Source organism: Dunckerocampus dactyliophorus, chromosome 2, assembly GCF_027744805.1.
Source record: "Dunckerocampus dactyliophorus isolate RoL2022-P2 chromosome 2, RoL_Ddac_1.1, whole genome shotgun sequence".
In the NCBI taxonomy this organism is placed as follows: Eukaryota; Metazoa; Chordata; class Actinopteri; order Syngnathiformes; family Syngnathidae; genus Dunckerocampus; species Dunckerocampus dactyliophorus.
In genome coordinates, this window is record NC_072820.1 from 14,763,035 (window position 1) to 14,787,412 (window position 24,378).

The following is a 24,378-nucleotide window of genomic DNA, read 5'->3' on the forward strand; positions in this document are numbered from 1 at the left end:
GGATTCAATGGCAGGGGAGGATGCCGGACAGACCTGGGAGACCCAAACGTGTAGTGAGGGTGTGCTGGGAACGTCTGGCGAGTCTCCTGTTCATCAAGTCACCTCCGGCAGAGCCCCGGCAGAGCTTCGCCTGCATCTCGGGGGAGGACGAGAATATCGAGTTCAAATGGGCCATATTCCGTGCCTCCATTGCTGAGGCGGCTGATCGATACTGCGGCCACAAGGTGGTCGGTGCCAGTCGTGAGCTCAGTAAGGCCATGGGGCACTATTTTCGGTCGACCTCGAAGAGGTTCTGACAAACCGTCCGACGCCTGAGAAAGGGGAAGCAGTGCCTGGTCCACACTGTTTACAGTGGGGACGCAAGCCTGCTGACCTCGACTGAGGATATGGTCGGAGGGTAGAAGGCCCTTCTTAATCCCACTGTCATACCTTCCATAGAGGAAGCAGAGTCTGAGGACACGAACACGGATAGTTCCATCATCATGGCTAAGGTATCTGGGGTAGTCAAAACACTCCACAGTGGTAAAGCTCGAGGTTCGGTGGACTACACTCTCCGGGTTGGGAGTGAGGTCTTGCCCCAGGTGGAGGAGTTCCAAGTATCTGGGAGTCTTGTTCACAAGTGAGGGAAGGTTGGCGCGTGAGGTCGACAGGCGGATCAGCGCAGCGTCTGCAGTAATGCGGTCTCTGTACCGGACCGTCATGAGAGCTGAGCCGGGAGGCAAAACTTCACAAATTTAACGGTCGATCTATGTTCCCACCCTCACCTATTGTCATGAGCTTTGGGTTGTGACCGAAAGAACAAGATTGCTGATACAAGTGGCTGAAATGAGTTTCCTCCATAGAGTGGCTGGACTCACCCTAAGAAATGAGCTGGGTGAGGAGCTCGGTCATCCGGGAGGGACTCAGAGTAGAGCTGCTGCTCCTTCACGTCGAGAGGAGCCAGTTGAGGTGGCTCGGGTATCTAGTCCGGATGCCTCCTGGACGCCTCCGTGGTGAGATGTTCCTGGCATGTCCAGCCGGGAGAAGGCTCCGGGGCAGAACTAGGACAAGCCCTACTGAGACTGCTTCCTCCACAATTTGCAGCCATACGTTACCATTACACATACATACATACCGTTGCATTGTGATCCAAACAGTTGTTGTTGTTTTCAGGATGTTCAGCTGACTCTCAAGCTCTATTTTTGACTTCTTCTCCTCGTCCATCCAGGTTTGTTGTCTTCTCCCCCCCCCCCCCCCTCCCCCCAGCCAGCAGACATCAAAGCTGTCCCCAAACACTACATTTGTCAGCCTGCTGCCTTCCATCCGCTGCTACTAAAAAAAAAGTGCAAAAAAAAATATATATATATATATATAACCGAATGCCCTGCGGCCAGGTTTCTGCAACCCCCACATGCCCCGCCCTCCCCTTGCCTTAGCTCTGATCACACTTGCCTTCAAAGGCGCCGGCACTCACTGGTGGAATTTGTGAAAAGCATGATGCTGTAAAACTAATGTTGAAAGAAGAGTGTAGAAAATGAGTGAGAGTGTACGTCTGGGTAAACCCTCTCTGCCCCCGAGGAGGTTCAATTGGGCAATCCCTACTCTCAAGACCCCCCCGCCTCCGCCTCCTTTCACACTCACTCGCCATGCATATAAAATACATGACACGCTCTGAAGAGGAATTTTATATCAGGCCTTGCATTTTCAAAAGAGAGTCCGGCCTGAGTGTGATGGAAGACAGCGAAAGGGGAGGATGAGGAGGAGGAGGCCCTCCTGCCTCTCCTGCTTGGGGGCTACAAGGTGTAGGAGCAGAGGAGGCCATCCCAGCACTGGGGGGATTGAGATGGATCAAAGGAGATTGTCTGGATTAAGTCTGGTCCAGTTCTCCTCTCTCTCATTTGGAAGTCCATCAGATCCACTCATTTAGACATTCCCCCCCCCCAAAAAAAACTTCCTGCTGAAATCCGACAATTTCCCCAGCAGAGATCAAACATACATGAAGTGTATCGTGAATTCTCTTATTTAGATGTAAATATTCAATGAGACAGAGAAAGGTCATTACACTTCTACAATGATGTGATGGCCTGTCCAAACTATGTGCTATAGCGCCACCCTGTGGACACCTAAACACTACGCCTAAATTACGCTCAAGTTAGAAATTATGTTAGTTTATGCCAATTTCTGACGCCGTGTTTATGCCTCTGAACACTCCCATTCATCCGGGTTGTTGTTTTCTCAGGACATGGAATCAATCGCAACTGGACTATTCGGGTTGTCTCAGAAGACGTTACGCCTCTCATTCGAGCTGGCTGTGTTGATTTAAGGCAGTGGTTCTCAATTCTTCTCTTTCAAATAGTAGCTGATATTTATTTATCTGTACAAGCCACTGTATGACCTGCTGGCAGCAGCATCATTCAAGCATGACAAAGACAGTACACTGTCTATTACCGTAGTGACTACAGTAACAAACCTGCCACTTTTGAAGACATTTTATGAGTAAAGGGCCCCCTCCCTCTCATGCTATTGCCAATTATTTGAGAAACACGGGTTTAAGTCTATATGAACAAAAGTATTGAGACACACCTCTTAATTACAGATTCAATCAGGCTTGGGTTAGACATTTTTGGACAATTTTATGCCTCGAACCCGCTTTCTGTTCCCAGTGAAAAACCAAGGTCCATAAAAGCATGTTTGAATGATTTTGCTGTGAAAGAAACCGATTAACACTAGAACTACTGGCCTCAACCTTCCCACCCTAGAAATACCAGAGAGGGCCACTGTGCATTTGGATTAACAAGTTGATAGTCCTCACCAGTCAGTTTTCATAAGCAAATGCAGTCGTTACTTGTGGAATGTGGCTCAAACTGAGGGGGAAGGTGTGGCAACTGTGGAATGTTTCAAAGACTTGTGTTTCAGTTCAAGACAAAGTACAATTTTCAGAAGAGAAAGCTCTGTTGGAATGTAAAGTATCTTTTTGCATGACAGTTGGGAGGGTTTGCACATTTTTATTAGTGCGTGTTGTTTTACAGTTTGAAAAATAAAATATTTCTACGTTTTTTGTAATTTCTTTGTGTAAATTTGTCATTATTTTAGCCCTTTGCATTTTTTGTATTTCTTTTTTTGTATTTTGTAAATTTTGCTGTAATTTTGCAGTAAGAGGTTGACACATGTTTTTCATTTCTTCCTGTCATTTATTTATGATGCACAGGATTCAAACAAGAGTTATCAGCTTTGAAATCACAACTATGAAATATAGAAAACACGCAAATGCACCATATACTGCAAATACAGCCTCTGTCCTCTATACCGCACAGTCATGGCACTCCAAACCACCTCCTTCCTGCACCTGCCACAAGTCGACCAGTCTCTCCTTCACGCCCTAACCCTAACCCTAACCCTAACCCTAACCCTAACGCACAGTGTATTCCCGCACCATCTGGTCCATCACATCGACTCCACATTTCATGGCATTGTAGTCTGTCACTGTATTTGGCTTCTTCTTGCCAGTATCGCCAGTCTCCACAATGCTAAGCATGCTGCTAGCATTCTGGTGTGGCATGTTGTTGCCGAAGATGGGTCTCCACGCTGGCCTTATGGGCTCCAACATGGAAGTGCGCCAACTCACTTGCTAGCTCCACCAGGAAGTCGACCCGTCTCTCCTTCACGCCCTAACCCTAACGCACAGTGTATTCCCGCACCATCTGGTACAGCCAAATACAGTGACAGACTACAATGCCATGAAATGTGGAGTCGATGTGAAGGACCAGATGGTGCGGGAATACACTGTGCGTTAGGGTTATGGTTAGGGTTAGGAAGAAGCAAATCTTATTTAATCCTACCCCTCATCTGTTTCATATCAGTTGCAATTCATTTGTTCACCAATGTTTGACTTTCTAAATACGTTTTTACCATTATAAGAGTCATGTAGACATGAAATAACACCCCTATAGTCACCTGTAGACGCCTATTATTCTTTGTTTACACCACATTGCTAATGCGCACGCTACGGGATCACTGCAGGGTCACAAGACACGACCACAGCTGCATAGCATGGTAACGGGCTAACTAGTGAGGCTCCAATGTATTTATTCTGAACTCAAGAAAGGTTTCAGAGTGGGGGAGAAAGACAAAGTATGAGCCAAACTTTACCACTTCCACACTGAACAAAAGGAGAATTTCTTTTCACTTTATTTTTTATCTAAATATTTTTTGACTAATAATGGGCCACAGACAACCACCAAACAGCGATCATTTAATTAACTTTTGAAAAACCGCGAATGAGTGAGGGAGCAATATTCGAACAGCGGTGAGGGACAACTGTATAAGGCAAAACCTCCACCAAGGCGTTTTATGCAACAAAATAAAAGAATAATGCACAAAGGAGGAAAAAAAAATAGCAAAAATATGACTTTAAAGTACAATCAGTGTCTTTTATTTTTCTGCAGGCAGAAAAATAGAAAAAAAAAAACCAAAAAAAGCAAAAGAACATTCATACCGCTGTAAAGTGTTTGTCATGCTTTGCACATTTACAGTACATGTGGTGGATCCAGCAGCATATTTACAAAAATAACCCATAAAACTGCAATCTGTTCGAACACAAGGCATAAAAAATAAAGCTTTCTGTGAAACAAAAATAATTCTATTTACAGTCAAAACATGGAGATGAGTCGTGTTCAGCAGCAGCCAGGTTCTTTTTTTTTTTTTTTTTACGGCTTACAAAAAATGCATTCAAAGGTGACTAGTGAAAAGCATGTATCTCCAACTGTGTTGACTTTTCTTAAACATTCCTGACACGCTAACTCTCTCTGGAAATAAATTGTGTGGAATTGAAAATGGTGTAATGTGTATTAATAACTATAAAAACTGCCCTCTACTGTCGACTGCCAACAAAAGGGGAGCTGGTGTCGGCAGCATACACAAAGGACACAAACATGCATCGTTTGTGAATGCTGAACTAAAAAAAAAAAAAAAATTCATAACCTGTCTGGTTCACCTTTCCCTGGCAAGGTGACTAGAATAGTGTGTTTTATATTAATGTATCTATGTACAGCTTACTGAATGAAGCAGTCTGATTAGAGTTCAGCACATTCATTCAAGAAGCACAGTCCTCAGTGCACACTCCTCTTTGGTTTCTACGTCCATCTATCTCACCATGTCTCCTCTTCAGCTCCTCTCACTCGCTCAGGTTCTCCTCCTTGCAGCCGTCTGAGTGGACCATAAGAGGGAGACATATTAACAGTTGTTTGGCACTACAATACTTGTCACAATTCAACAAAAATGCACTATGCTGCAGCTTTGGCCACTACATTCGGCACAGTTGAAAAAATGTAAGGTGTGTTAAAAATGCTCAGTTTGGAGAGGCATTTATTTAACAATGTTATGTTACTTGTGGTCCCTCATGGAGCTATAAGAGAGAGGCATATGTTTCGAAACAGCCGTCAAAACAATGCAAAGCAGTGTATTGCGAAAAGCCCAACACTCTTGGTGAAGCAGAGTGCAACTTGTTCCTAAATGAATATTTCAATGTTAAAGCTGTGGGAGGAACATGCAACAATGGACTTTATGTGCTGGAGTGTTATTAGCGCTTTCGCCTTCGTTGGTGAGGTTCACTTTAAATTGGTCCTTCAAGCTATGGAACCTTTGCAAAAAACGATGGGAACGTTAGCAACAACGAAAACGTGTGTTATCATAAACACATAAAATGGGTTGTAAATAAAAATGTTGACCTGTGTTTTTCATACAAAGAAAATGTAGACTCCGGATCAAAATTTTAAGACCAGTTGAAAAATTGCAAGAATTCACATTTTGCACTGTTGGATCCTAAAGGGTCCCCGAAATGATTCATCAAATGTGCCTAAATATGTTACATATTGTTTGTAAGTATGTTCTACATTGTTGGATGTTTAAAAGCGAATGGTAAAGTCACAAAAATTACATTTATAGTTCATGGCGCCAGCCATGACAAACTAGCTCGCAGCTCAGCATCACTTCCGGAAATGACGTCATTGGGGTAATATCGCTCAGGTAAACAAACATAGTGGTGTACAATACAGAGGATGCACAGAGAAGTGTTCTGCGGCCAGATCATGTTGATCAGTTGATATTTTTGACAATAAATCTCGTTGAAGAGCAGTTGGTTACATTTGATCTTTTGTTAAATATTAGTGCACTTCTGTTTGTTTATTAAAATGAGAGAAGAGCAACTTCAACCACTGCTCATTTAACCTGAAGAGAAGTTCGTTGCACTTCATTTTCTATATTAATGTTGCATTTCTATTATTTGTATGTTGAAAAACAGCAAAATTAGCAGGTAAAGCTACTGTTAATTGAACCTGAGGAGATGTTGGTTGCAATTTTTTTTTCTTTTTTTTACATTAATATTGTATTATATTTATGTTGAAAAACAAAAGCAAAAGGAGCTGGTAAACCTACTGTTGAAATGTTGGTTGCACTTACTGTACTTCTATTGAAAATGTATTGAATATTGAAAATGACAGCAGAACAAGGTTAACCTCCTGTTAATTCAATCTGGAAGTGTTGGTTGCACTTTATTCATATAAAATATGAATGATTTTCCATTAATTGTTGTTTACTTGTTTTTTCATATCCATAATTACTTTATCTTTGATTCCCTTAAAAAAACAACAACAGGAATCTAGCCAACTTCACCTGCACTGTCCAGTATCGAGGTATTTACTTCACAGTTACATTTTTTGGCTAAAAGTTACTGAACCGATTTAAAGTTACAGAATCGTTTCGGACCGTATGGTTCTAAATGAAACAATATCATCCTTGAATCGTACTGGCAACCACGAATCATGATACAAATCGAATCTTTCTTAAAACGAATCGTTACACCCCTATAGAATAGTGTTTAGAAGACATTATCTAAATAAGACATGGCTTACTCTCTTGTGCCAACTTTGACGTTGTGGTTGTTCTTCTTTGTCTTGTTTACCGGCAGAATAACATCCATTTTCAAAAGGCGTTTATATCGTACTTTCAAGCCAAATGCTTCTTGTAAAGGTGGTCCTTTGAAGCAATCATCAGTGAAATGATCACTGCAAACGACAGAACTCGAGGTGTGCGTCTGTCTCTCATTCTCTGCACTTACTTTGTCAATTGTTGTCTTAAACCTTTCTCCTTTGGAAAAGAAAACAAACTTACAGTATCACTCAGATACTGTAAACATCCATCAGCAACACAACATTTTGGCATAATTATTATTTTGATGAAAAATATACTGAACCAAGTCTACCTTGAGAAGTGTTTGTTTACTCTGCTTTACCCGAGAGATATGACGTCACTTCCGGAAATGAGGCTGAGCTGCAAGAGCTAGTTTGTCATGGTCTGTGCCGTGATCTGTAAATGCAATTGTTACAAATTTACAGTTTGCTTTCAAAAATCGAACAATGTAGAACATAATTACAAAAAATATATTTTTAGGCAAAGTTGATGCATGTCAGGGATCCTTTAAAAGAAGCTTCTAAGTAGAGTTTCAAAATGCAAAAAGAAGAAATGGCAGTGAGACAAAAAATTCTTGTTAATCACCTCCTATAAAATTGGATTGGGCATGCTTGACACCAGTGTTTCTAGGGGTCTAGTGGGAATGTTGCTCCAGGTGGTGAAGATGGCTTCACAGAGAGCATCCACTGTCTGCAACTGATGCCCATTTTTGTAAACTTCTCTTGCCATCCTTCCTCAAATATTCTCCATCGAATTTTTGACGGCCAGCCAATCGGATCCTCCGGCACAGGGCGGGTGACATTTTTTGGGGTCTACCATTTGACTTTTTTGTTCCATAACCCACAGGATCTTTGAAGAAGTTTAAATGACTGCCTTACAGCAATGGCACGCTGTGAGAGGCCTTGCTTATGTAGTTTAACAATCTAATCGCGTACACAGAGAACGACTTTTTGCCTTTGTCATCTAGAGATCATGGCAGTATCAATATCTGCCAGAAAATGACATTGAATCCATGTTTTTGCCAAGATTTTGGCTTTCAAAGGCTGTGGTCTTAAACTTTTGATCAGGTGATGAACAGCCTATTTCACTTTAATGGTTGTTTGAAATAAATTGCTTACTCAAATTGTTGTTTTGTCTCACTCCAATTTGTTCTTTTTGCATTTTGAAGCTCGACTTCAAACCTCCATAAGAAACAAACAGTGCAAAATGTAAATTCTTGCAATCTTTCAACTGCTTTTCACATTCTGTTAGCAAACAAATAATTAAATCCAGTAGATGTGATACAAAAATCTAAAGAAAGGGCAGTCAAGGGAGCATTTTCGGCCAACAGCTTGTTTTTGTATTGGCCCTTGGCATATTGTAAAAATAAAATTGATTTATTAAATTAGATATATTATTAGACATTATACTAATTGGCTTTGCCACCTGTAAGAATGCTAAAAGAGGTGGATGTTTTCGATTGGACACCCCTGATCTAACCTACAGATCTGCTGAAAAATCAATAGAGCTTTTGCTTTTCCAGTTTACAGGGTCTCCATGCTGACACTATAAACTACACACAAAGCAGCATCCAGCATCATGCCTCCATAAAGCCGACAGTGCGGAGCACACTGTGGACACTGCTTCCTACCTGGGACAAAGTGAGAGGACGGGATGGGGCGGGGGAGAGAGCTCGATGTGGGGATGGAGGGGGTGTGTGTCCAAGACTGAGGACTTGTTGGGGTTAGCTATGTTGAGCATCTATACCTGCTGGACTGAGCACCAGGGCCTGGAGGATGTCCGACAGAGAAACGATGCCCTCAATGCTGGAGCACTCGTCCACGACCACCAACCGATGCACCTAAATTAAACACAGGTGATAGATTGAATATTCAATTCATTTATTTCAATTATCAATTTATTTACTCAACTTCTGAAGCTAGACGTTTACTTGAGGAGTACAAATGCTAGTGTAACACACTGATGTCATGAGTTGATGTTATTCTTACTTCCTATCACCAATATAATACAATTGGAAGCGGAGGTAATAGTTCCCTACTTAAGTTTCTGAGCATTAATGTAATAGTTGCACCTGCCTACAGAAAGTCTTATATTTGTTTTGTTTGATTCTCCATTAGTGGATCAGGACTCAAAATTCTTGGTGAAGTAATAAGTGAAATGCAGCATTTTGTACATGTAATATAATTATGTGTATTAATGTTTAAAAAGGGTGGCCGAGTGGTTAGCATGTTGTCCACACAGTCAGGAGATCTGGAAGATCTGGGTTCGAATCTCCGTTGAGCATCTCTGTGTAGAGTTTGCATGGTCTCCTCATGCATGTGTGGGTTTTCTCCGGGTGCTTCGGTTTCCTCCCACATTCCAAAAACATGCACGTTAGGTGACTCTGGCGACTCTAAATTGTCCATAGGTATGAATGTGAGCGTGAATGTTTGTCTATATGTGCCCTGCAATTGGCTGGCGACCAATCCTGGGTGTACCCTGCCTCTTGCCTGAAGTTGGCTGGGATAGGCTTCAGCATACCCGCGACCCTAGTGAGGGTAAGCGGCATACATACATGGATGGATGGAATGTTTGAAAATGTTTTAAATGATCATTGGAGGGTGGCTCTCGACTTAATGACCACGGGAAAATGTGGGACCCCGGATGAGATCAGCTGAGAACTCCTGTTTTAAAGAAAAAAGCCTAACTTTAAATCTACAATGGGAACAAGAATGGCAGGAAAACAAAAGCGCTGTTAAAACATTTTTGTTACGTGTGGTTACGACAGCAGAAGGTTTTAAAGATGGTTATGTTTTTGGCAAACAGAAAACAAACAGCACTGTGTTGTGTTTTATTTAAATGATTTACGAAGCTCATGCAGCTGTCCAAGCCTCACCAACACATTTGTAGTGGAAACAAATCAAGGTGTAGTGTAGCAATATGTCGCCATAGGCAAGCTACTTACTGTTATTTTTTCCTGAGGAGGAAAAAAAGGAGAAGGTTAAATTTATGTTGCAAATAAAATAAAAACTCACTTCAGCTTTAACAATTCGGTCTACAATGGTCTCCATTGTTTCCATCTTGTGGCACTTCATGACTCCTTCAAAGTACTGTGAGCGATGTTTCAGGGCCTGAGTCACTGTAATGTCCAGGTTGTTGTACGTCTTCTCAGCTGCCAAGTTCTACACACAAAACAGCACCTTGTCAAAACGAGAGCTCAGTCTCTGTGGCATGCTGCACAAGCTTTTCCACTTACAATGACGTCAAACTTGGAGTAGATGTCCACAACTTTGCCTGAAAGTGGGGGTGGGAACAAAATGAGTTCTCCAGCCCTTTTGGAACATCTCATTAATGTCATTGAATATTCTGTTTACCTGACTCATCCACCACGGGCAAAGCAGACACTCTCCTCTCCACAAAGATATTGAGGGCTTTGATGATGGGCGTGTTGGGGTGGATGAAGGCGATGTCCTGGTACGTGCCAATGCCCAACTCCCTGAGAGTCTGCTTCATGAAGGCGGGCTTTGGCATCTCACACATCTGGAGAATAGAGTACGGAGAACGACATCAGCCACCAGGGGGCAGCAGACGAACAGCTGTGAAGGGTAGATGACATACACTATGTGGCCTAAAGTATTGGGACAAACCTTACTCATATTTTATTATGAACAAACCCTGTGTCCCAATACTTTTGCCTTCATGTATCTCTCTCTGTCATCACCAATTTGGTGATGGTGTTGGACTCACAAAAAGCTGGAGGAACTTGAGGATCCTCTTGTGCGTGAGGATATAAAGTGCGTTCCCTGTGACAGGGTCGATGACGGGCAGGCGGTGAATTTTGTTTTTGATCAGAGTGTACACTGCATCGAATAGGCTGCAACACACAGCCAAGACAATATTAACACCGTCCCAACGCAAAATGAAGGAGTCACTCAGTCTACGTACCTTGCATCAGGCGATATGTTGACGAGAGGCTTGAAAGTCGCTTGAAGATAAACCTCTGTAGAGAAAAAAATACTAAGGTTTAGAGCAGACGATCATAGATTAAATTCTCCTAATGAGATCCAATACAAGAGCTGCATCAAAGCTTTTACATCGCTGTTTGCATCATACTGAGAACTCTTCATAGCAGAACTACAGGCGCTGAAATGGGAGATTGCATTATTCCATTTAGAAAGTCTATTTGGACTAACCGCTTTCTCCATTCGAGCGACTACTGAGTGGAACCTCACCCCCACTGCCGTTGGAAATCAAAACACATATACCAAAAGTAGGGTTACAGTTACTTCACTGTTAAGGTGACACAGATAATGAAGTAAATGTAACCCTACTTTTGGCCCAGCCTGTACATTCAAGATCCAGTTAAAAATGGCTTATTGACAATCAGAACTGCCAACACTACTAACCCCAGACTGACTGGTACTGCTGATGTGTATCCTGCCATTTGTGTCTTGGTATGATGTTGTTTGATTGTTGGACCATTGTTTTCCAATTGCTGGGTTTCAACTACGTGACTCACAGACAGTTCGCGTTACGGATGAGCACACGTGGGAGGTGGGGGAAATCACAAGCTATGGCTATGACTACTCTGTATGTTTGTGCAATATTTTGGAGATTGAAGCGAACAACGGTGCGTGTCGTTGAAATGATCTATACATGGTGTGATGCATGAAGACATAAAAAAGTTGAAAACAAGATGATCGAAAAGCACATCTCAGCGTCAGACGTAATGAAAATAATGATTCCTACATGTCTATTTGCGTTCTTACACCAAATCAATCTGCATTAATATAGTCATGAATATGTCCTTCATTGTCTCGCCGCACTGTTTGGCAAAGTGGGAGCTCCATAGCCAATTTTCAGCACTATCTGCGGTTTGCTAGCAGCTAGCTAGCAAACCACGCGTACAACCCCCATGGGGCATCGCTGGACATTCTTCCAGGCGGTTGAGACGAGAGCGACAGCTGGTTAGCAAACGCCGAAAAAGGGTGACTTCTCTGCGTTTTTTGGTTGTTTCCTGAACCTTTCCCATTATGACGAACTATATTGGTATTAGCCTCTTCCGAAATACATATCTTAACTATTTCCACATGAGAGAACGGCGTATGTATGCGGTGTTTTTACGTTGATTTTACATGGCTTCTAGCTACAACTCTTATTTGCCCCCCCATCTCTTTGAGGCGGTGTTGACAACAACCGAACGTGACATCACGCGAAACGCAGCAATTATTAGATTATATATAAAATAATTTAAATAAATGGGATGAGGACGAGGGCCTACAGATGAAAAATAACCTTTTGGCTGATTCTAGCATTGAGAGAAATGTTTAATAGCATATTGACAGAAACGTTTATTAATATTCACTTTCCCTGTAAATAAATACAAATACATACATTTGTAATATATTGACCCTATCATGAAACTAAATATGGAAACCTCTCAGCTCAGTTTCAGACCAAACTACAACTACAAACTACAATAATAAACATATTGTTAGGTCCATTCCTATTTTTTATATTGGAGCTCATTAAACTGTACTACTCTCCGATAGTCGCCGGGTGAGTCGTCTACTAAAGCAAATAACCACCAGGGTCAAACATTGGCATTAATAGCTGCAGATCTTCCAACCTTGAATAAATGTTATGAGTACACCACCCTACCAACCAACCCACTCACACATGCGCACACACACACAAACTTGAAAAATATAAAGTTTTATTTTGTAAAAAGAGGTAAAAATATGTGTTACCATTTTGTCATTACATTACGCCTTTTGCTCTATTGTTCCTTCTGTTGCTGTTTTTTTTAAAGTTACTTTTATTTCTACAATGTGTAGTGAGCCAAGCAAAAAAAAAAACAAACATATACCACACACGGCCCCTTGCCCGCACTTCACAACCCTGCTTTTTGGTTTGCATCATAAGAAATGTGTGACACTGTCTCATATTTTTAACAACAGTCCACAAAGTTCCTGACTTACGGGTGTTGGTTTCATTTCATTCAGTGGTAGACGTGTATGCACCTGATGTGTGTGAAGTGTGTGTGCGCCCTGATTTTAAACATAATGTACACATCATTGTAAATCTAAGATATCACTATATTGATGAGCAGAGGCATTGTAAAGCATGACCAAATCAGCTGTGGTTGCTTTTTCAGGCTTTTGATTGGCCAAAAGGCGCCTGACAACCAATTAATGTGTTTTATGTGGACAAACATTTTTTTAAAACTCCAATCATGTGGATGGACATTTTTTTAATACCGGAGTGGGGGAGTGGTGCGATTTTTTAAATATCCATGTTCAAGTGGACATAGCCCTAGCTCGTTAGCTTTCCGTCACAGGCCAACAATGGTAATTAAGGAGAGTAGGGGAGTGTTATTGCAGATGGAAATACCATAATTTTCGGTAAGACGCACCGGTGTTAAAGCCATGCCCACTAAATTTAGAGAGAAAATCAGATTTGTACATATACAAGCCGCACCGGACTATAAACTGCACATGTACACATCATAAAATGACATACTGTGGCACACACAAGTCCATGAGGACCAGGCAGCTCTTTATTTGACAGGAGCCAATCATGAGCTGTGAAAAAACTCATGACAAACTTGTCAACCCATTGGAAATTGCAGGAGGTCATTACTCAATATAACAGCCTGACTCACGTTGTCATCTCACAAATAATTCTAAAGTCATCACACAGCAACTTAACACTCAGAAGGTACCTAGAAAAAAGTACCAATAAGTTTAAAATATAAAAAAACAACTATTTTACCGTTTTCCCATAACGCTTTTCGTCTGAGCAAAGCATTTAATTGTAGAGACAAGCAGCATACAAAATGGATGGATGGATGGCACTGCAACGCTGCCACTGTCCACCAGAAGGGGCCATAGGAGCCTCGAGAGAGGCTGACATCATTGCAGCACCCCGGCAGGCACCAATAAATGCTTTGCTTGGACGCAATGCATTATGAGAAAACGTTAAAATAGTTTTTATTCATTTTAAATTCGTATGGGTACTTGTATATTTCCTAGCTACCTTTTGAGTGTTAAGTTGTTGTGTGATGAGTTTAGCGATCACAGGAAGGGTCAGCATCACTGCAGCTTGAGGATTTTTTGGAGGTGCACATCATGGTATGCGCAGGGACTGAAATCGAAATGCGTACCCGAGAGTAGTGAAGTGTATGAAGGGTCAAAATGCATACATGTTGGCAGCTCTGCAGCTGTGGCTGTAGGCAACCTCCTGATGTATTTTTTTTTAATTAACTCCACAAGATGGCGGGAGCTTCATTCAAGTATCATAAATGGCCAGCCTCCAGCAGCTTTATCTACCTCTACATGTGTTTTATACTCAGCTGTTGGTGTGAAACTCATACGTGTTACATTTGTCGTAGTGTTCTTTACAATGAATTGTTCAGCACTATTAATGCTCGTGGTGCAGTTTGCTCCTTCCCACTATTACAACATTGGTTCTGTTGCTGCTGTCTTGTGCAATATACTATCATTTTTACTTTCTCATGCCCTTCAAATCATTATTAAAGTTAAAAAATTAATTTGTTTTCACATTTCAGAAATAACCGCCTCTCTAATTATCACCTGCTTCCAATTAACACCCCGTTGTCTTTACGGTTCAGCTAAGACACCCTGGGCTCACCTCTCCATGTCTCCAGCTTATGTTCTTCCAGCTCATATATTTGCACCTAAAATCACACCAAGAAATGGTCTTCAGTTTACTGACAGCAATTCAAGAAGTGGAGCCGAGGTTATGGACCCTACCATTGGCGATTTGTAGTATCTGTGAAGGATGATGATGAAGTCTGTGATTGTCAGCATCCCTGTGAGAAAAAAAAAACATGTGATATATTCAACTCATGTTGTGAGGAGACTGTTAAGAGGGTGTGGTCTAAGCAGCACATCTGACTCCCTCTGCTTTATCCCTGCAATGACTTTCCATCCATTATTTATCACAAGCAGTAAACTCAATCCAGGAAGAGGAACAAAGTGCACAACAAAAGCTAATTCACTTGATTTTGACAACCAGTGATGTTTTTTTTGGCTGCACGTTAAAACAGGCTAAGCACTACTTTTCAATACAGAGGAGTATGCTGGGATAAATGGGTTATGGTGGTTTTAATAACCTTCATGAAATCATGCTGCACTCGCCATGACCAGTGGGATAATACAAAGTTCCCACTGTGTTCATTCAGCAGTGGCTGCAATGACATACAGCATGATAATTATTACATGGTAAAGCGGTCCATCTAAAGGCTAAACTATGAAAGCTACAAATTAAAAAGCTGAAGTAGAAGAGGAAATAGTGAGACAAAAATCATTTTTAACTTTACTTGAGAAGAGCGAATTCTTACCCACAAAGCTTTGCTTCTCTGTGTCCCACAATGGAGCCGCTCGAACGCCATTGGCGACCAAGGCAAAGAATGCCTTCTTCACCTGTCGGTGGGGAATGTAAATGTACTTTTTAATAAATTGGTTTTGTAACAATTTTAATTAGGACTGTTTATTTATGTAAGCCCGCAATGAGGATGGGGCATGAATTGGTAGCAGAGAATAATTGGAGAGAGCCTGTTATTTCCAAAATGTTTAAACTCTATATATACAGTACCAGCTAAAAGTTTGGAGACACTCTTATTCATTAGGATGGAAGGTGTCTCCATGCTTTTGACTGGTAGTGTATACCAAAAGATTTTTTTGTACTTTAATACTGATTTGGATTGCATGAGAGAGTGAAAAGAAAACGTAGCTCTCTTTTTGACCACATGCTCATTTCGTAACAAGTATACTGCACAACACAGCAGCAACAGAACCAACATTGTAATAGCAGGAAGGAGCAATATTATCATTAGCATTAATAGTGCTGATGAGTTTCACACCAACAGCGGAGTAGCGCAACCACCATTTTACAGTGCATGCAGAGGTGGATAAAGCTTCTAGATGTTGACTACTTATGATGCTTCAAATGCAGCTACTGCCATCTTGTGGAGTTAATAAAAAAACAATCAGGACGTCATCTACAGCCACAGATGTTAAAGCCATTGTTGCCCAGCAAATGTAGGCGACTCAGCGCTTAATTAACAGAGGTGTTAATTGGAGCATTTAAAGTACGTTAAGATTAACTGTGTGGCTTAAGTAGAAATGCAGCACAGCCCGAGGCTAAGAGTGAATAAACCCTCTTTACATTTAAATGCAAGTTTAATATACCAAAAAATGACTAACAAAATAAAACTTTAAAATCTATTTCAAGTTTTAATCAAGACATTTTCCCTGCATCTTCATCTGATGGTGCACACACTGTCATTAACTAAAGCAGGGGTCACCAACGTTTTTCCTTGTGAGAGCTACTTTTACAAAATGAAAATGGCCAAGAGCTACTCATTTTTGTAACATTTATTTTCAGAGCTTATTTTAAACCCAAACGATGCGAATATGCTTGTTTTACCAGAACATTAACAAAATGCTGGTGTCCACAACTCACATTTTGTATTTCAGAATGCATTTCTTTCTACTGTTCTTTCATTATTAACTGAAAACCTGAATGAAAAGCAGGCTTGCAGGCACCTCATGTGGTCGTGGGGGGCAACGCGGTGCCCGCGGGCACCACGTTGCCCCCCACGGTGACCCCTGAACTAAAGACTATAATAACGTAAGATTTGTTTTGTGTTGGCCAGTAAATGGCCTCATTCCTTCTTTGTGTACTATTCCTGAAATGGGAAGCTGTTCGAGGTGAAAGCCAACCTCTGGAGTCTCTCTAATCTGGCTTTAGTATTTCCTCTTCTTCTTTCAGATAAGAGTTTGTAGCCCTTGCCTCTGTGGATTTAGTGGTTGAAGATATACACTTCAAACAACCCGGAGGGATTACTGTTTAACAGCTTTATGACGCTTTCATGGCAATTTCAATCATCAGCCACAAGCTGCTCTCAGGTACATTACTATTTTCTCAGTAAATATTAACTTGGAAGCTTTAAAATCGGTGGCCGCAGTATAAAGTCATGTGCCAGTATAAGCATAAGTAGAAAGCAGTCTCATCTTATACATAAAAGACAATTACCACTCACTTGGAGAGCTGTATCGAACACTACCAGTTTGGAGCTTGTTGGGACGATGTCATAGCACTTGTGGGATTTCATAAAGCGCATGTAAATATCACTCTCAGGTTCAGCAGCTGTAGGGGTTGGGAGGTGGGGTTGGGGGTGCAGGAAAACACTTTTGAGCTCAGACAAAACATAATGACCACTTGACACGCTGAACAACCATTACGGTTCTGGAGCACTCACTTCCACTTTACTGCTCTCTCTTTCTGATCATTAAACTGTGGAGATGATAGATGGAGGAAAACATGTGGGCATCAGGCTACACCTTAAAACAGGGTGCTTCAATTGGCAGCCCCCGGGCCAAATCCAGCCCGTGAATGGCTTCAGACCAGCCTGCCAGTTCAGTCCAAAATTTGGGAGCAACTAATGTTTTCGCAGCAGTGGGTCCCAACTGGTTTGGCTGCAGGACCCACCATCATCCCTCAGTGACAAGCAGCGACCCAAATTGTGGAAATTTTTCAACTCAACCTTGTCAGCTATCTTATATTTAAAAGGGACTGTTACCAACAATTACACAATTGCCTAGGCATGCACCTTGTGGTGGCGTAGCAGACCCAATAGCACTGAAAAGAACACAAGTTGCATTCACAGGCATCGGATCATTAGTAAGTGGAATCAAATTATGGAACAGATTGAGTAAAGAAATCAAAACAATACACTTAAACGAGCGATTTCAACAAACAGTACAAGCAGTTGATGTTTACAAAGTACAAGGAAGAAGAGCCCTGAACAACTGCTGTACAATGTTATGTCGAACCACTCTTGCACTTACAAACTCTTCATTTCTTTGTGCGTACATTGTCTGTAATCACTAATGTTTCTGTCAACTATTAACCGTTTCATCAGTTATTATTATATATTTATTATTATTTATTATGACTGTTATATAATTTCTTTACAGTGATTATAAACCTTGACTCGTGTTGTACTGCTTGGTTATAAAGCCTTATAATTTTTGTATGTATTTCAAATTGGCACAGAGTACATTTGGAATACAGGAAGTGAACAAATGTATTGTAATTGATGTGGAACAGAGGGGGTCGGATTAAAATAAGATTTGCTTCTTCCTACGCCTTTTTGGACGTGTGGAACCGTGAATTGTACTATGTGATGTATTCCAATGTAACGTGTATGCATGTTCAAAATAAATTAAACCATTACATAATTTTTTTTTTTTTGCCCTCACAAATACCTGCGTCCCACTGAAAACAGCTCCACTACCCACTTTTGGGTCACAGTCCACCAGTTGAGAGTCACTGCTCTAAAGCACGCTTTTCATGTAAAGGATCTTTGATTTGTAAAAATTTAGATTTTGTAGTAAGCCTAAACAGCAGAGCGCTCCGCGATAGGAGAGACTGTTTGAGGAGCATTTCTTTGCAGTAGGTATTTAACAACAGCAGAGCACTCTAGTCATATAGAAGACCTCTGACTAGCACAATGAGGTTCATTTGGTCTATCATTCGTACATGCTAAACATGTTTATATAGATCAACATTAGCTCAGGTACGAAAAACTAGCTAACTCTGGTCTGTAAAAAGAACGGTTTAGAATGGATCTTTGACAAGCGTTTTTGCAGTAGGCCATTAAAAATAGCAAAGTTCCTGTCACATAACAGATCTATGACTAGCATTTTTGCAGTTGATCCTTAGAAAGAGCATTACACTCCTGTACCATAAAGGATCTTTGACATGTGTTTTTGCAGTAAACAACAAACAAGGCGCTGCTGCCATAAAGCGGATCTTTGATCGTAAACATGAGAGTAAATAAGAGTAAACATAATGTTTGTATTTTAATTTAGAACTTTATGTATGACTACAATAGCTATATGGTAAAAATGTTTATGTATGGCACAGCCTTGCATTGACGTTATACAGAAAATAACAGCCACGCGGAAGTGGCTGTCTCTGGATAGCATAACACAACTGCTAATTGTCGCGAAATTGACGTCAACTTTATATTACATCACGTTTACACTCACCATCGTCGTCGAGGTCAAGTTTCTCCAGCATACCTTCGAATAAACCAGACACCTAGAAGACAAAACAGGTGGGTTTGTAGCGACAAAACAACAAAAGAATAAGGCAGAGCAGCGCCAAAACACACTAAATAAACTTTGCACTAAATAGACGTTTTTCCCAGCAGCCCCCGCGGCGACCCTGAGACGCCCAGACGACGTCTCCACCGGCGTTTTGGACCGAGTGTCCCCTAAGCGCACCGGTTCCTCTAAATATACACACTGACCGAACCGATTCGCTGTGCAGCAGCAACTTCAGCAGCACGTTATTTCCAGAAAGGACACACCCCCTTTACAAGCTACAGTGGAACAGTCCTAGTCCACTTGGTGAACACTGGAGGGGGGCAGAATAAAGTTTAAAACCAAAATAGGCGTCAGCGAATTTGCCTAGTTTAGTCCAATCCAATTCTTAAACTCATACTCACGTCAACATACGTTCACCATAGCAAAATATATTCCCCGTTATAGCGGGTAAGAAGCAGAAAGCGCCAAGCCGTGTGGACACACCCCTCCACTCTGAGTAACCAGTGTGCTTTCGCCATATTAGGAAATCCCTTGTTGCTAAGCAGCAAGAAGCTGGGGATGCCTTGTTACATCATTCTCTGAGAGCAGTGCTGCATTCCATGAAACTGGGAAGTTGGACCTTCAGCTCTTCCAAAAAAACTGGAACACCACTCAAAATAGGAGGTCCTACTTCCAAAGGGCAAAATATTCTCTGCGTTTGTGACGTCACATTTCATTGACCACGCCCACCGAGACATAAAGACTATAAAACGCCTATTACTAAATAAGTATTTTTGTTTGTGTAAGCTAACTCTTCTACTCCTGAACCTCTGCACACAAAAGGCTGAAAAGGTGCCAAAACATGCCTGCCTACTGTGTTGCCTGTGCTATTATTTTTCTGACGAATACACCAAATGGTGGTGCTGCTGTTAAAGTAAAATTAAGTCAGACTGACTTGAAATTTCTCACACAGCTCAATGCTCTACCAAGCAACCACTGCAACTTTAGGAAGTTTAGCTGAATCACCAGGAAATTTGGTACACACCTTTAGGTAACTGACAAGCGCATGCTTGTAAAATTTCAGGCAGGTTGGTAGAAAAACATGACGGCCATCAAGCAAAACTTCTTCTTTACAGTGGCACTTAGCTTAACTATTTGTCCAGAAGTCATTGACCCTTTGTCTACTGTTTATATGACTATGCTAGCATGTCTTCCTAAACATTGAGCACAACTCATATTGGGGGCGCTCTAATTTTTTCACATGCCTGTGTCACTCAATTACTCTGCATCAATTTATTGTGCAAAATGTCAATGTAAAAATGTAAACGATCCACCTTCCTTCATCTGCACAAACAAGCCAGACAGTTTTATACATTAGTTTGCCTGGAACTTTTACACATGAGCCCTTGTGAGCATGAAGTGGGAAATTTCCTACTTCCCAGCACACTTGAATGCAGCATACCAACACAAGGACCTTTGTGAGTATAAAATACTATTGTACAGTGTTCTATTTACAGATTGTGTCACGTGATTTTTCTTCTTTACATAAATTGTCCATTGCTATGAATGTGAGTGTAAATGGTTGTTTGTCTACATGTGCCCTACGATTGGCTGGCGACCAGTTAAGCGTGTATCCCGACTCTTGCCCGATGTCAGCTGGGATAGGCTCCCGCATACCCTTGCAACCTTTAGTGAGGACAAGCGGCATAGAACATGGATGGATAGATGGATTTCCTTTCTGAGTCTTTATTTGCAGTGGGGCCAGTGCAGAAGCAATGAGGAAGGCTGCATACCTGCTCAGGGATGCTTGGCCGTGTCGCACTGCAATGGTGACACAGCACTTCTCTCGTCAAGCTTCCATAAATCTCGCTCTGCCGCATCCCAGTAAGCATATAGCCCCTTCTTGGCTTCATACCAAACTTCAGAGGTTTATGATCCATTACACAGATTGCTTTTAAAATTGGATTTGGCAAAAAAATAAACAGCTACATCAGTGGATTATTTTGTTGGGAGAGAAATATGGAGAGGGCCGTAGGCGCTAACCCTCAATCACTATCACCAGTCCTTGGGTGTTAATATCAGCAATACACAACATTAGAGATGAAATATTGATTCGCCCTCCAATGCAGTATCAGTCACTGCAGACACAGTGTCAGATAATTATTCATTAAACCAGCAGAGTAGCCCTCGCAAATCTGTTGTCCCATCACGACTCAGGCGTGACGGGAGCGCTGGATACTGTTAGTCCAAATTAATGCTGTTTGAGATATGGCTTCCATCTTGGAATATTTACACCCTGTACTCGGGCCACATAGTGCATATACAGGCTCTATCGCATACATACAGAATATAATTATATTATATACAATTCTTTTTTTTGCATGTTTGTCACAGTTAAATGTTTCAGATCATCAAACAAATTTTAATATTAGTCAATGACAACACAACTGAACACAAAATACAGTTTTTAAATGAAACTTTTTATTAAGGGGGAAAAAAAATCCAAACCTACATGGCCCTGTGTGGAAAAAGTGATTGCCCCCTAAACCCAATAAATGGTTGGGACACCCTTAGCAACAACAACTTAAAAAAGCATTTGCGATAACTTGCAATGAGTCTCTTACAGTGCTGTAGAGGAATTTTGCCCCATTCATCTTTGCACAATTGTAATTCAGCCACATCGAAGGGTTTGTGAGCATGAACTGCCTTTTTAAGCTCATGCCACAGCATTTTGATATGATTCATGTCAGGACTTTGACTAGGCCACTCCAAAACCTTCATTTTGTTGTTCTTCAGCCATTCAGAGGTGGACTTGCAGGTGTGTTTTGGATAATTGTTCGGCTGCAAAACCCAAGTTTGTTTCAGCTTGAGGTCACGAACAGATGGCTGGACAGTCTCCTTCAGGATTTTTTGGTAGACAGCAGAATTCATGGTTCCATTCATCACAGCATGCCTTCCAGGTCCTGAAGCAGCAAAACAGCCCCAGACCATCACACTACGACCACCATATTTTACTGTTAATATGATGTTCTTATTCTGAAATTCATCATTACTTTTACGCCAGATGTGATGGGACACACACCTTCCAAAAAGTTCAACTTTTGTCTTTTCAGACCACAGAATATTTTCCCAAAGGTCTTGGGGTTCATCAAGATGTTTTCTGGCAAAAATGTTTGTTTTTTTTGTTCAGCAGTGGTTTTCAAATTGGAACTCTGCCATGCAGACCGTTTTTGCCCAGTGTCTTTCTGATGGTGGAGTAATGGACACTGACCTTAAACTGAGGCAAGTGAGGCCTACAGTTCTTTGGATGTTGTTGTGGGGTATTTTGTGACTTCTTGGAGTCGTCGCTGCTCTCTTGGGGTAATTTTGGTTGGTTGGCCACTCCTGGGAAGGTTCACCACTGTTCCATGTTTTCGCCATTTGTAGATAATGGCTCTCACTGTGCTACACTGGCATCCCAAAGCTTAAGAAATGGCTTTATAACCTTTTCCAGACTGATAGATCTCAATTAATCTCAGTTAAGTTATGTTTTAACAGGGGGGCAATCACTTTTTCACTTTTTTAAGTTTGCTGTTAATTTTTTTTTCTTCCTTAATAATAAAAACTTTCATTTAAAAACTGCATTTTGTGTTCAGTTGTGTTGTCATTGACTAATATTTAAGATTGTTTGATGATCTGAAACATTTAAGTGTAACAAACATGCAAAAAAAGAAGAAATCTGGAAGGGGGAACATTTTTTTTTTCATACCACTGTATATGTTAGGGCTGTCAAAAATAGTGCGTTAATGGCGGTAACTAATTTATTTCACTAATTAAGTTAACTTTTTTAGTGTAATTTATGCACATCATGTCAAGCCACACCTCTCTGTTATGACGGCGGTCGGAGCCACAATATCGCCCCCACACAGCCACACAGAGTCTGGCACTCTTTTAGAACTTTATTCTGACCTGAACACATTAACAGCAGCGCAATTCCAACACCATATATGTATCTCCAAATCATAAACATGTCTCTAGTCCGACACTTATTGCCACTAGACGACCGCAAGGTACTGTACATTCCCTGAGACCCCAAACATCACAGCAATGTCTTTATTATGCGTGTATGTGTGGCCTAAATAAACAGAAAGACAAAGAAAAACAGCAAGTGGTTATTCTTATCACTCACATAACTCTTACTGCTGAAGTACAATTTTCTGCATGAGGTAGTCAAAACGCTCGCCAGTGGCAAAGCTCTGGGGGTGGACGAGTTTCGCCCTGAATTCCTCAAGGCTCTAGATGTTGAGGGACTGTCTTGGCTGACACGTCTCTTCAAAACTGCGTGGAAGAGTGAAACAGTACCTCTGGATTGGCAGACCAGTGTGACCGGAGGGTGTGTTCCAACTAGAGGGGGATCACACTCCTCAGCCTCCCTGGGAAAGTCTATTCCAGAGTGCTGGAGAGAAGGGCACGACTCTTAGTCGAAAATCGGCTACAGGAGGTGCAATGTGGTTTTCATCCTGCACTGGACCAGCTCTACACCCCTGCGAGGGTACATGGGAGTTTGCCCAACCGGTCTACATGTGCTTTGTGGACTTGGAAAAGGCATTCGACCATGTCCCTCATGGTGGCATGTGGGGGGTGCTCTGGGAGTACGGGATTGGTGGCACGCTACTACGTGCCATTCGCTCCTTGTACAACCAGAGTAAGAGCCTGGTTCGCATTGCCAGCAGTAAGTCGAGCCTGTTTCCGGTGAATGTTGGCCTCCGCCAAGGCTGTACTTTGTCACAGATTCTATTCATTAATTTCATGGACAGAATTTCTAGGCGCAGCCAAGGCGTCGAGGGAGTCCAGTTCGGGGGCCTTAGGATCTTGTCTCTGCTATTTGCAGACGATGTGCTCCTGATGGCCTCATCAGGCTGTGACCTTCAGCGTTTACTGGAGCGGTTTGCATCAAGTGTGAAGCTTCTGGGATGAGACTCCCAATCCGAGGCCATGGTTTAGAGTTGGAAAAGGGTGGATTGCTCCCTCCGAGTTGGGAATGAGGTCCTGCCCGAGGTGGAAGAGTTCAAGTATCTCGGGGTCTTGTTCACGAGTGAGGGAAGGTTGGAGCGTGAGGTCGATAGGGAGATCGGCACAACGTCTGTAGTACCGTCGGGTAGGAGATCGCGGATACAAGCGGCTCAAATTTGTTTCCTCCGTAGGGTGGCTGGGCTCCCCTAAGAGATAGGGTGAGGAGCTCAGTCATCCGGGAGGGGCTCAGAGTAGAGCTGCTGTTCCTTCACATCGAGAGGAGCCAGTTGAGGTGGCTCGGGCATCTAGTCCGGACGCCTCCCTTGTGAGGTGTTCCGGG

General features: G+C 41.9%; 1 protein-coding gene across 13 annotated transcripts in view; it reads right to left on the reverse strand.

The window, feature by feature from the left end:
- Positions 1-3,780: 3,780 nt before the first annotated feature.
- Positions 3,781-24,378, reverse strand: part of LOC129177832 (5'-AMP-activated protein kinase subunit gamma-1-like) — a 44,383-nt gene continuing 23,785 nt past the window's right edge. For 7 of the 13 annotated variants that reach the window (XR_008569677.1, XR_008569678.1, XR_008569676.1 and 4 more), the window contains 14 exons: positions 19,008-19,059; positions 16,994-17,100; positions 15,290-15,371; positions 14,700-14,758; positions 14,578-14,623; positions 10,870-10,924; positions 10,672-10,798; positions 10,299-10,464; positions 10,181-10,218; positions 9,960-10,106; positions 8,692-8,785; positions 7,238-7,341; positions 7,094-7,122; positions 3,781-5,184 (listed from right to left, as the gene is read on the reverse strand). Coding sequence is in view for 2 of the 13 variants with exons in the window: in XM_054769352.1 (XP_054625327.1) it covers positions 7,283-7,341; positions 8,692-8,785; positions 9,960-10,106; positions 10,181-10,218; positions 10,299-10,464; positions 10,672-10,798; positions 10,870-10,924; positions 14,578-14,623; positions 14,700-14,758; positions 15,290-15,371; positions 16,994-17,100; positions 19,008-19,059 (1,032 nt within the window). In the remaining 11 variants the exon portion in view is untranslated. Of the gene's footprint in view, positions 5,185-6,887; positions 7,162-7,237; positions 7,342-8,691; positions 8,786-9,959; positions 10,107-10,180; positions 10,219-10,298; positions 10,465-10,671; positions 10,799-10,869; positions 10,925-14,577; positions 14,624-14,699; positions 14,759-15,289; positions 15,372-16,993; positions 17,101-19,007; positions 19,060-24,378 lie in introns of all 13 variants that reach the window. The other 6 variants (XR_008569675.1, XR_008569674.1, XR_008569673.1 and 3 more) reach the window with 6 other exon arrangements.